Source organism: Mus pahari, chromosome 19 (genome assembly GCF_900095145.1).
Source record: "Mus pahari chromosome 19, PAHARI_EIJ_v1.1, whole genome shotgun sequence".
In the NCBI taxonomy this organism is placed as follows: Eukaryota; Metazoa; Chordata; class Mammalia; order Rodentia; family Muridae; genus Mus; species Mus pahari.
The window spans coordinates 62,698,689-62,710,496 of NC_034608.1; the positions used below are offsets into that span (position 1 = coordinate 62,698,689).

General features: G+C 47.1%; 1 protein-coding gene across 3 annotated transcripts in view; it reads left to right on the forward strand.

Moving 5' to 3' along the window:
- Acsl1 (acyl-CoA synthetase long chain family member 1) overlaps positions 1 to 11,021 on the forward strand; it is a 65,923-nt gene extending 54,902 nt beyond the window's left edge. For all 3 annotated transcript variants that reach the window (XM_021218646.2, XM_029532324.1, XM_029532323.1), the window contains exons 12-21: positions 151 to 285; positions 1,499 to 1,633; positions 2,660 to 2,755; positions 3,567 to 3,639; positions 5,511 to 5,599; positions 6,099 to 6,215; positions 6,867 to 7,010; positions 8,264 to 8,365; positions 8,469 to 8,540; positions 9,349 to 11,021. In XM_021218646.2, the coding sequence (XP_021074305.1) occupies positions 151 to 285; positions 1,499 to 1,633; positions 2,660 to 2,755; positions 3,567 to 3,639; positions 5,511 to 5,599; positions 6,099 to 6,215; positions 6,867 to 7,010; positions 8,264 to 8,365; positions 8,469 to 8,540; positions 9,349 to 9,489 (1,104 nt within the window). In that variant the 3' untranslated portion in view covers positions 9,490 to 11,021. The remainder of the gene's footprint in view (positions 1 to 150; positions 286 to 1,498; positions 1,634 to 2,659; positions 2,756 to 3,566; positions 3,640 to 5,510; positions 5,600 to 6,098; positions 6,216 to 6,866; positions 7,011 to 8,263; positions 8,366 to 8,468; positions 8,541 to 9,348) is intronic.
- The last annotated feature ends 787 nt before the right edge of the window (positions 11,022 to 11,808 follow it).

Here is an 11,808-nt window from a genome sequence, read left to right on the forward strand (position 1 = left end):
GAGAGAGAGAGAGAGAGAGAGAGAGAGAGAGAGAGAGAGAGAGCCATATTTAGGAAGTGTAAGACTTGTGGAGCTGGTTTGAAACCCTAGCCCTGCTGTCTCCCCTGCTCCTTGCAGTGCTGACAGTGTGTGGTCTGTGTTCACTCCTAGTGTGTAATGCTGTGTCATGGAGCTAAGATAGGATTTTTCCAAGGAGATATCAGGCTGCTTATGGACGACCTGAAGGTGCTTCAGCCCACCATCTTCCCTGTGGTTCCCAGACTGCTGAACCGGATGTTTGACAGAGTGAGTCCTGGGCAACAAAGGGTAGGGGACAGAAGGTGGGGCTGTGAGTCCTGGTGCCAATCTGACGAGGGGTCAGCCACGTACCCTCTGTGGCCATCAACAGTCCGCTCACTCCCATAGAATGTCAGAATCCGCCTCCACAGATGTGGAACTGAGTTACTGCCCAGAGCCTGTTGGTAAGAGGAGACACAGCCCATTGTAGGTTCTTAGCTGTAAGGTGCAAGATCAGGTTCTGTCACCTCTCATCTATAAAACAGACTGTTTCTCCCTGATTCATCCAGGTGCTAAACGGAACACACAGATAATTGTGAGATAGTTTTATTAATTGCCCCCCCCCAACCCTTGTGTGCCTGGACTATCAGGTCACCCATTGAGAGAAGTGCCAAGGCCACAGCAGGAACTGAGAAAATGTGGCCTAGTCTCAGTCTAGACTGCTGAGCTGGGCAGAACCAGCCCATGGAGTGGTCAGTCTCCAGTCAGGCACTGTTGGCTCTCTTCTCGTCTCCTCCTGGAGGCATCTGTCGTCTCTAGGAACCTTGGTAGTTTTTAAATCCCCTCTTTCAAAAAGCCTTTGAAACACTGAGATGTAATTTCACATAGCTTACAGTTTGCCCTCTTGCAGTGTGTGATATGCGCCCTGGGGGTGGAGCTCCACACTGAAGTCACACATGCAAGCTCCAGGATCCATCTGGGCAGCCAGAGCATGAGCAGTTAGTTCAATGGTCTTTAAGGATGTCAGTTTGAAACACTTCTAACGCCCCAGGAAAGAACGCTTTACCTACCCTTTATCATCCCCACCCTCCTGCCTGCTAGACTGCTAAGCAACCAATATCATACCTTCAAAAGATTCATTTCAGAATTTTATAACGTTTTATAGCCAAATGCTATTGCAGTGTATGGTTAGAACACATTGCATCTAGCCAGTCCTTCATTAATGGTCATTTGGGTGGTTTTAGCTTTTGGCTACTGTAAATATCCCTGCTTGTAGACACTTGCAGGCAGGTTTCTGCCGTCATGTTTTCATTTGTAGAGTTGGGCCACATGGCAGATTTATACTTCATAGCTAGAGGGTCTGGTTGGTAGCTTTCCAGAGCAGTGTCCACCCCTCCGGCAGCCACGAGGCCCCTGGGTGCTGTATCCAGTGTGCTGTTGTCCGCCCCTTTGGTTTTGACTGTCTTGGAAGATGTGAGAACCTTACTTCTTGCCTCATTAGATTTTTGGACAAGCAAACACTTCCTTGAAGCGATGGCTGTTGGACTTTGCCTCCAAAAGGAAAGAGGCGGAGCTTCGCAGTGGCATCGTCAGAAACAACAGCCTGTGGGATAAACTCATCTTCCACAAGATACAGGTAGCAGATACACTCCCCTTGCATATCTCCCGAGGAAAGGTGTGTGTGTGTGTGTGTGTGTGTGTGTGTGTGTGTGTGTGTGTGTGTGTAAGAGAGAGGTAGAGGAGGGAGAGAGGGAAGGAAATGATGCAGGTCTGTAACCCCAGTTAGATGGCTTAGGTAGGAAGATTGCAAGTTCAAGGCTTGCCTAGGCAACTTAGTTAAAGCCCTCTTGTGAAACCTAGTGAAACATACTTGCAAAGTAAAAAGAGGGGTAGAGACACAGCTAGGTCAGTGGTAGATTGCTTGCCTCGCGTGCCTACAGCCTTGAGGGATCAGTCACTTACACATACACACACACACAAACACGGGCACACACGGGCACACAAACCAAGAGAAAAGAACATATTTCTATACTTTCATACTCCTGTCTCAAAGTTAGAGATAGGGCTGTCAGGTAAACCCTGTTCTCCAGCTACAGCCAAACAAAGCCATAGCTGATCTAGGTGGAAGGACCTGGGGTACTTTGGGGTACTTTAGCCTTTCTTCAGCTTTTCTGGAACAAGTATGCCACTCCCGACGTAATGTTTTAAGCCTGAGATTAAGAATGTGTGCCGGGCGTGGTGGTGCATGCCTTTAATCCCAGCACTTGGGAGGCAGAGGCAGGGGGATTTCTGAGTTCCAGGCCAGCCTGGTCTACAGAGTGAGTTTCAGGACAGCCAAGGCTACACAGAGAAACCCTGTCTGGAAAAACCAAAAAATAAAAAAATAAAAAAGACTGTAATGCAGTTGCCGTCCCAACGCCAGAATATGGGAGTTCACAAATCTGATCCCTACGACACCCAGCAGCGGAGTTGCTGGTTTAGCGCCAAGTCCGCCGGGCGGAAATGCGCAACTGTGGGAGGACTGAGTTTGGTGGGTCCTGATGTGAACTCTGTCCCAAACTGCTCGTGCCAGCTGCACGGAGGCTGGTTGGCTGTGACACAGGGTCCCAAGCAAGTGTCTGACTTCTGCATATGTAACCCCAACTTGTCTCTGTCTTCCAAGTCGAGCCTGGGTGGGAAAGTCCGGCTGATGATCACAGGAGCAGCCCCAGTGTCTGCCACAGTGCTGACGTTTCTGAGGACAGCTCTCGGCTGTCAGGTGAGGCTCATCTACCACCTGATCGTCCCAGGCTTCGGAATGCTATGGGCTGATCCATTGAGTGACAAAAATGTACATGCGTTATCTTTTACACTGTGGTGTGCGAGTCCATTGGGTAATGACTAAGTTACTCTGGTTAACTCACTGAATTACCTCACATACTCATCAGTTTTGTGTGTGGTGAGAACACTTAGAAACAAAGCAGCTATTTGTCAGTAGCGGGTACGGTGTATTTTACTCTATGGTCCACGAGACCGCCCCGAGCTCACTTGCTTCGGTCCTTCTCCACAAAAGTGTGTTCATCCAACATCTCCCAGGCTTCCCAGTCCCTCATCTGAACATGGCTTGGTTTGCTTGGAAGGTAGGTTAGCTCTAGAGGAATAAATCTTTGTGTTTGACTCTAGATAAAATAATTTTTTTCCTAGGGCAAGGCTTTGAGCCATGGCTCTAGAGCGTGGCTTCAGGGATGGGATGGGTCATCAGGGATAAGCCTACCACACCCTGTGCTGAGAGGCCGGGGCTTGTGGTGACCCTCAGGACAGGTGTGACCTGAGTAGCAGGGCTGCCACCAGGTGGCTAGTGACCCAGCCAATGCAGGCTTCCCCTTCCCTGGCACAGGAAGTTGAATAGGAAAGAAAACATGGAAGATGTTCGGGGTGCGTGTTATTTATGCTATTGAGTGTACTTACTAAACTGAAAGTTAAAACATTCAGAATCTAGGATTCCTCAGGAGTTAGTAAAACTTGATTTCTGTGTACTTCCTGCAAAGACGTGGTTGTCCCGCACCAATACTGTCTTGTTTCTTGCTAAGTTCTATGAAGGCTACGGACAGACCGAGTGCACTGCTGGTTGCTGCCTGAGCTTGCCTGGAGACTGGACGGCAGGTATGGTTGGCAGGAGAGCCATTTCCAGACTCTCTTCATTGGAGTTTGAGGTTGGGATAACTAGAAATGGATTGATCATCGATTGGGTCATTAACTTCCTTGCATAGCGATGTGTCTCAAGAAATTAGGCCTCGGGCAAATTGTCCCGAGCTGGGTAGAAAATGGATGCAGTACCCAGGGCGCTTAGGCTCTGATACACCCTAGCCAAGGCCTCCTCCAGCAGGCTCACTAGTGATTGAGCAGGGTCTCGCCATTTGCTGGTGCTTTTAACCCAAAAGTAGCTATTACAGTTGTATATGTGCCAAGCCAGTTGTTGAATCCGCTGATAGAAATGAACACAAGCCCTTTGTCTCCAAGAAAACATAGTAGATGATACCCACAGAGGTTGTTGGGCCTCTTCAGTGGATAAGGTCTGTAGGAAGGGTGTATGATGAACGCCATGTGAGTGCTAACCTGGAGACACTTTGAGACTGTTATACGTTATAGTTGTTGCTTAAATAGCATTGTGCTGTGGGGTGATTGAGCACACTGCTTTGTGCTTCTCTGTAGCCCTTCCGTAGGCTCTTCACCCCTGACCATTTGGTACATTGTAAATCCATTGACTGTCTAGTAACATAGGCCCTAGCATCTATGCCACAGGATGGAATTCTACAGGAATCAATTCAGACACTCTGGAAACAGCTTTATGCCTTTAGTTTTTAGCATCAGGTTCCTTAACAGCCAGGGAATTTAGAATAACCATCTCTGTATGCTGAGATTATTAAAACATAGGTATTATGAATGTATCTGTTATTTTTATATTAGGAAAAGACACTGTCACCATGGTCAAAAGCAACTAGGAAAGGAAGGGATTCATTTCATCTCACTGCTCTCAGGCCATAATTTGTCACTGAGTAGAGTCAGGACAGGAGCCAAGGGCAGGGACGGAAGCAGAGGCCACAGGGGAATCCTGCTGCCTTGCTATCCATGGCTTGTTCATCTGCGCCCTCCCCACACTACTCATTAATCAGTTGCCCCACAGGGTTGCCTACAAGGTCCCCCATTCCAGGTGGCCTAGTGTGTCTAGTTGTCAAAAACTAACCAGCATTCACCCAATCCCTCCTCCTCCGAGGCAACAGAGGTCAATTGACTGTGGTAATAATAGGCATCAGTGTAAAAACATGCTCATCTAAAAACAATGGCTGTGCCAACCAGAGTCAAGGGATGTGTCAGAGGAGAACCAGTGTGTACAGGGCTACCTGTAACTTAGAGAGTGGGGACATTAAGAAGTTTGACATTGGCCGGGACGGTAGTGGCGCACACCTTTAATCCCAGCACTTGGGAGGCAGAGGCAGGCGGATTTCTGAGTTCGAGGCCAGCCTGGTCTACAGAGTGAGTTCCAGGACAGCCAGGGCTATACAGAGAAACCCTGTCTCAAAAAACCAAAAAAAAAAAAGTTTGGCATTGATGTGGTAGTGTAAGCCTGTCCCAGCACTAGTGAGGTAGAGGCAAGAGGATCAGAACACCCAGGTCATCCTGCGCCGTATAAGGAGTTGCAGAAAAATTTGTATGGGGGAGGGTGGAGCTAATCTAGTCCTGGAACTGAGGTGACAGTTTTATTTGAAGGCATGGCTCCAGGTGTCTAACCAACCTTCAGATGAGTGGCCATGGTTTAAATGTTGAAAATGTAATCAAAGTCTCAGAAATGGGAGAGGTTCTGAGTAGACTTTTTGGGTGTTCTTCCCTCTTTGTGAAAGAAGCGCTCTTAAATTATTTTACCAGAGGAGGAGGAGCCATAATTACAAAAACCAGAAATCTACCACAGCTGTCACTGTGAGGAGGCCTCAGGCCATTGTCATGTGCTTCAAATGATTCTCCCATTTTATCTGTAGGCCATGTTGGAGCCCCCATGCCTTGCAATTATGTAAAGCTTGTGGATGTGGAAGAAATGAATTACCTGGCATCCAAGGGCGAGGGTGAGGTGAGTGAAGGCCTGTCTGTCGCTGGTGAGTAGCAGCGTCTCCTGTAATAGCTGCTGTTAGGAGCCCAGTTCCCGTAGCACTCAATACAGCTATTAAGCCTGATTCCATTGGAGAGCCTGGAATCCGGCAGGTCAATTCAGAGGGACATTTATGCTTGACTCCCTAGGGGTTGGAGGCAGGATACTTTAGTCCTTCCTTGGGACCAAGAATATGACACACAAGCCCCAGTGAGACGTGTCTCCAGCCTGCTAATGGCCCTGCCTTGTGCTGGTTAGAAAGCCTAATTATGCAAGTGCTGTCATCCGATCTGAGACTTACATTACCCCTGCTCCTGAGGTCAGTAGGAAAGGAAGTGGGGGCACTGGAAGTATCCCTCAAGATCCTAATGGGACTTCGGTAATTGCCAATACAGCAGAGGACTGAAGGCTTCCAGATAAAGCACACATAGTTTTCTTGGAAATCTCTGGTAAATGTTGTAAACAGACCATCTCTTCTTAGGTGTGTGTGAAAGGGGCAAATGTGTTCAAAGGCTACTTGAAAGACCCAGCGAGAACAGCTGAAGCCCTGGATAAAGATGGCTGGTTACACACGGGGGACATTGGAAAATGGCTGCCAGTAAGTCGCCACCTCTCCTCCTTGCAGATGGGTTTGTCTGGGTGCAGAGAGGAACATGTCCCTCCTGCTGCATGCACAGCCTGTGACTTTAGCACCCCACCCATCTCCTCTGTGTCCTGCAAGAGACAGGCTTATATTCTCCGCACACTTGGTTAAAATGTTGACTTTTACTGTAGCACAATGCTTTTGTTTTGCTGCCTAGAATTTAGTTGATTGCTGCTTCCTCTTTAGCATCCAAAAAAAAAAAGCTGTGGATTTTTACATCTAGTAGCGCTTGATTTGGGTGCTTGCAGGTGTTCATACAGTTTTATCTGTGTTGGGACTGACTCTGCCCAAAGTACTAAAGCACCTGCCTTCCCCTGAATGGTGGGTGGTAAAGGCAAAGGTGGTCCGGCCTTTGTCTGTGGAGTGCTGTGAAAAGGTAAGGCTATGTCCTGGCTGTCGGGGAACACACTCCTCACTTCAGACAGGAGGCTCAATGATAAGTAAGTCGGATGCTAAGTGGGGGAAGCGGACATCACATGAGCTCTGGAATCTCTCTCCGCATGGCCAACTGGCCCTAGGCAACTTCTAATTCCTTGTACTGTGTGTGACCGATGCTGGAAAACCAGCTCGGAGCTCACACACTGCCCCTCCCTCTCCGGACCACAGAATGGCACCTTGAAGATTATCGACAGGAAAAAGCACATATTTAAACTAGCCCAAGGAGAGTACATAGCACCAGAAAAGATTGAAAATATCTACCTGCGCAGTGAAGCCGTGGCCCAGGTGTTTGTCCATGGAGAGAGCCTGCAGGTATGTTCTTCCGAGGCCAGAACTGTTGTTGGGAACTGCGCAGTGCCATGGATCACGGGGACTTTGAAAGTGATGGACAGCTAGGCATGGTGGAACACTCCCACATCCCAGCCCTCGGGAGAGTGAGGGGGCACGAGTTGAAGGCCAGCCTGGCTACTTAGGGAGACCTTGTCTCAAGAGTTAAAGCAGAAAGGTGATTAACAGTTTGAGTCGGTGCCCATTGACCTTCATATTGATAAGCCGGACTAGCACTGATCCACTATTGGGTTTTACTGCAGTGGCCTTTCCTGTCCTCCACAGTTGTTCTCTATTCAGTTTCTGGATTTTTGATTCTAGTTAATTGATCTGGAGTACCAATAGAAATGGTTAAAGACACTAGGAGTTTGATAGTATATTTCTACTTTAACTAGGAGTGAAAATATTATTATTTATGGAGTCTAACATAGTTTTACATTTTTAAAGATGATTTTCATTTTATATGAGTGAATGAGTGTATGTCTATACCACGTGGTACCTGTGGCAGTCAGAGGAAATGGACGCCCTGGCACTGGAGCTATGGATGGTTGTGAGCCCGTGTGGGAGCTGAACCCGGGTCCTCGGCAGGGGCAACAAGTGTTCTTAACTACTGAGTCCTCTCTCCAACCCCAAGTTTGACATTTTTCTTTTGAGACAGAATTTGTCTTTGTCATCCTTGCTGTCCTGGAACTTATTCTGTAGACCAAACTCGAACTTGCAGAGATCCTCCTGCCTCAGCCTCCCACATGCTGGGATATTCATCCTAAATCATTCTTTTGAGAAAATTATGTTGTAAGTCAAGCGTATTCAAGGTTGAAAACCAAAATTAGTATTCTAATTAAATATAAATTTTCCAGAAGCATACACAATCTCACATGGTGGCACACACTTGTAATCCTACTACTTGGGAGGCAGAAATGAGATCAGGAGTGTAAGGCCAGTCTCAGCCATGTAGCTAGTTCAAGGCTAGCCTAGGCTACAAGAGACCCTGGTCTCAAAGCAAAAATCAAAACCAAGTTTAAAAAAATACGTATTGAAGTAAATGGAAATTAGATGTCTTGTTAGATTTTGATTTCCAGTGACTGGTTGTGTCTGAACATCAGGGCAAATAGCTCCTCCTCTGGGCTCAGGCAGCCCTGGAAAGGAATACCGTTCTGGGAGACAACCTCTAGTATTACCAGATAATCCTGTAGGCCTGCGGTGCCAGAAAAGTAATGAGTCACTTGTCTGTGTTGTAGGCCTTTCTCATAGCAGTTGTGGTACCCGACGTTGAGAGCCTACCGTCCTGGGCAAAGAAAAGAGGATTACAAGGGTCCTTCGAAGAACTGTGCAGGAACAAGGTGAGCCTCAGAAGTATCCCAGCCATCTTCTGGTTCTCCTCTCGGTCCACAGAACCTATAGATAGGAGACAAAATAACCTGATTTTTTTCCCTACATTATTAGGATATCAATAAAGCTATCCTGGATGACTTGGTGAAACTTGGGAAGGAAGCTGGTCTGAAGCCATTTGAACAGGTATGGCTTTGATCATGTGCATGAATTCAGTATAGAACAGTGTCTGACTTGAAGATTTTTTAAAATGTTTATGTATTTTATGCATTTGCATGTGTGCATGCATGACAGAAGAGGGCATCAGATCCCTTATAGATGGTTATGAGCCACCATGTGATTGTTGGGAATTGAACTCAGAACTCAGGAACACCAACCAGTGTCCTTAATCCCTGAGCTATCTCTACAGCCCTGACTTGAAGATTTTTAACGAGTAGATTTTAGAGGTTGAAGAGTGGACCTAAAGAAATACTAGGAATAGTCTGATGTTCTGATGTAAAGGGATTTTTTTTTTAAAGATTTATTTGTAATAGTGTGCGTGCGTGTGTGTGTGTGTGTGTGTGTGCACGCACACACACACGCACACGCAAGCACATATTTGTACAAGAATACAGGTGCCCAAGAATACAAAGGAATCAGATCTGGAGCAGGGGTTACTGGCAGTCGTGAGCTGCCCACCTTGTGTTCTGGGAGTTGAACCTCGTATTCTGGAGGAGCAGGAAGTGCTCCTGACCGCGACCATCTCTCCAGGGCCAGGGTTCTTACTCAATAAGCCACTTCTCTCCTCCTTGAGGTTACCACACCGTCCTGAATTCTGTCCCAATGGGACCCACATCCACTGCTTGAGAAAGCACGGTGAAGTGTGAGGGTGGGCTGGTGCCTTAAATGTCATCATCTCCTTTGAGAACTTCCTTTCTGTTTAGACTCCTTAGGCAACGTCTGTGTGTCTGTCCTTGTGTGTCCCTTCCACATTAACAGCCATGTTTATTCGCAGGTCAAAGGCATTGCTGTGCACCCGGAATTATTTTCTATTGACAACGGCCTTCTGACTCCAACCCTGAAGGCGAAAAGGCCAGAGCTACGGAACTATTTTAGGTCGCAGATAGATGAACTGTACGCCACCATTAAGATCTAACGTGAGGAAGAATACTTAGAAGAAATGGCGCATCTCCACAATCCTCCTCGTACCAATGGCCTTCGCGTTGGTAACTTTGCCTGCAGCGAGTGTGGGAAAGGAAATGCCCTGCCGCCGGACTTGTCCACGGGGTCTTACCATAGGGATAGTCGAGGGCACGGAACACTGCCTTACTTACAGTCACCTGTGTTGCAGCCCGTGATCCCGGGGACACACAATTTCCAAAACGAGCCTTAAACATTGTAAAGGGGAACCCATAAAAGTGCTAAGTTATTTAAGACTTCTTCAACCAATAAGGTGGATGTTACAAGTTCTGTCTCCTGTTTTTCTAACGGAGGGGTTAGAACTTCCTCTTTCTGATATGTCTGCTGCTTGCTGCGTGTTCTGCAGCTGTCTGCTGCTCTGAAGAGCACCGTACACTGGAGGAAAGCTGTCCCTTTAAGAACAACTGTCCAGGCTGAAGAAAGTCACAGTGGACCAGAGATTTTCCTTTTGAACCCCCCCCTCCCCGTCGCCCCTTTCCCTCACCACCTCACATACAGTACACTCACATGACCTTTCGGGTTTGTAAGGTTCCACATGGTCCCTATTGCCCCTGCTGGGACACAAGGTTTTCAGTAAACTAAAGAGCAGGACCCTCTTCAGAACATGTGGGTGTCCAGTCTCAGAAAGGAAAGAAAAGAATGGCGGCTCACTCAAATGTTCTCAGACTCCTCTCCAAATCTGGTCTCCTGCCTCCCTCCCCTTCGTCCCAGGGGTTATAAGAAATCCTGCCTTAGACTCTGCAATGAAGATGGTATTTCAAAGAACACCCTGGAGCGGCCATGCTCAACTGTGATGTCTCCACCGCTGTCCACCTATTCCCTCCTGGAACCAGCCCATGTCTGTAACAGCCACTGGGCTCCAAATGTGGTTTTCCTAGCAAATGATAATGTGGTGATCAACTTGCTTTTTTTTCCCCCTCCCAGTTAAACTCAGGCAAAGCATGTCTTCAAACTATGTAGGGAGCTGATATACATGGGTACTTATTAAAATGGACAGTAACAAGTAATTATCCTTATTATACAACTACCTGATTTATGTGAAATGCATTTGACAAGCCAAAAATCTGGGATGAAGAAATCTGGGGGAAATAATCATACCCAGGGATTCACTTCCCAAGGTATATATATTTTTTAAGTTAATTTGGGAAATTAACAGCATTTCACTTTACTGCGAGTCTTTGCCACATCTGACCTATCCAAGCTGTTGTTTATACATTTGAAGCCACTGTTGTTGGCTGTGTGACAGTGCGTGTGTTATTGAAGCACAACTGGGTTTGCACTAAAGAATCGTCATTGTAATAACACTATTTAGTAGCCTAACTTCATACTCGTATTCTTCATTGCACAGGAAGTCGATAATTTGTCACAATGGGGTTTTGAATGTTTGCTTTCACTGTTGGCTATTTCTATGTTTTATAAACCAAAACAGAATTTCCAAAAACAATGAAGGAAACCAAAATAAATATTTCTGCATTTGGAGTGAGTGGAGAATGTCTTTCGAGTGCCTTGTGATGTTTGGGACAGCCAGAGTGTGTGCCGTGATGAACGGCGGCCTCCTGGGGACGCTCCATGGCTTCTTTCCCATCCTTGGTCTCTCTGCAGTCCAGTCTCTCTGTGACACTTCAAACCCTGCACATTCCCTCTTCACCAGCTCACCTGGTCACACTCTCCCACGCCTCCATGAAGAGGCATCATGGTAGAGACTCTGTGCCAGAGATGATAAAGGCTCTTTTCTCTCTCCCTTATCACAGAGCTGATTTGCTTGAAATCACTGTTTGTAGTAACTCTCTTTCTTGTTTACAGCAGCCTTGGTCTTTCCCTCATCTGCCCTGCTCCTTGTTACCAGGCGTTTATTAGATCCCAATTTCTTTCAAGCCTCTTGTGTTTAATTCCACCACTGCGAGTGTTGAGCGTTACCACACCAACCTCTTCACATTTGTGAGGGTTGGGGGAAGATGTCATTTTGCTTTTGGGGGGGGGGGAGAGAGAGAGAGAGAGAGAGAGAGAGAGAGAGAGAGAGAGAGAGAGAGAGAGAGAGAGAGAGAGAGAGAGAGAGAGAGAGAGAGAGATTTTCTTTTTGGTTCACACTAACCCAGGCTGGTCTTGAACTCACTCTGTAGCCACAGGATTGCTTAAACTCTTCCTGCTTCAGCCCCCTGAATAGCTGCAAGTGTAGGCCTGTGACCCGTCTGTTGTTTGAGATTTGTGGTTAGTTTATGCTTGTGTTCGTCCTCTCCAGCCCAGGTTTATAGATCTGACACCGATTGTTCCACTT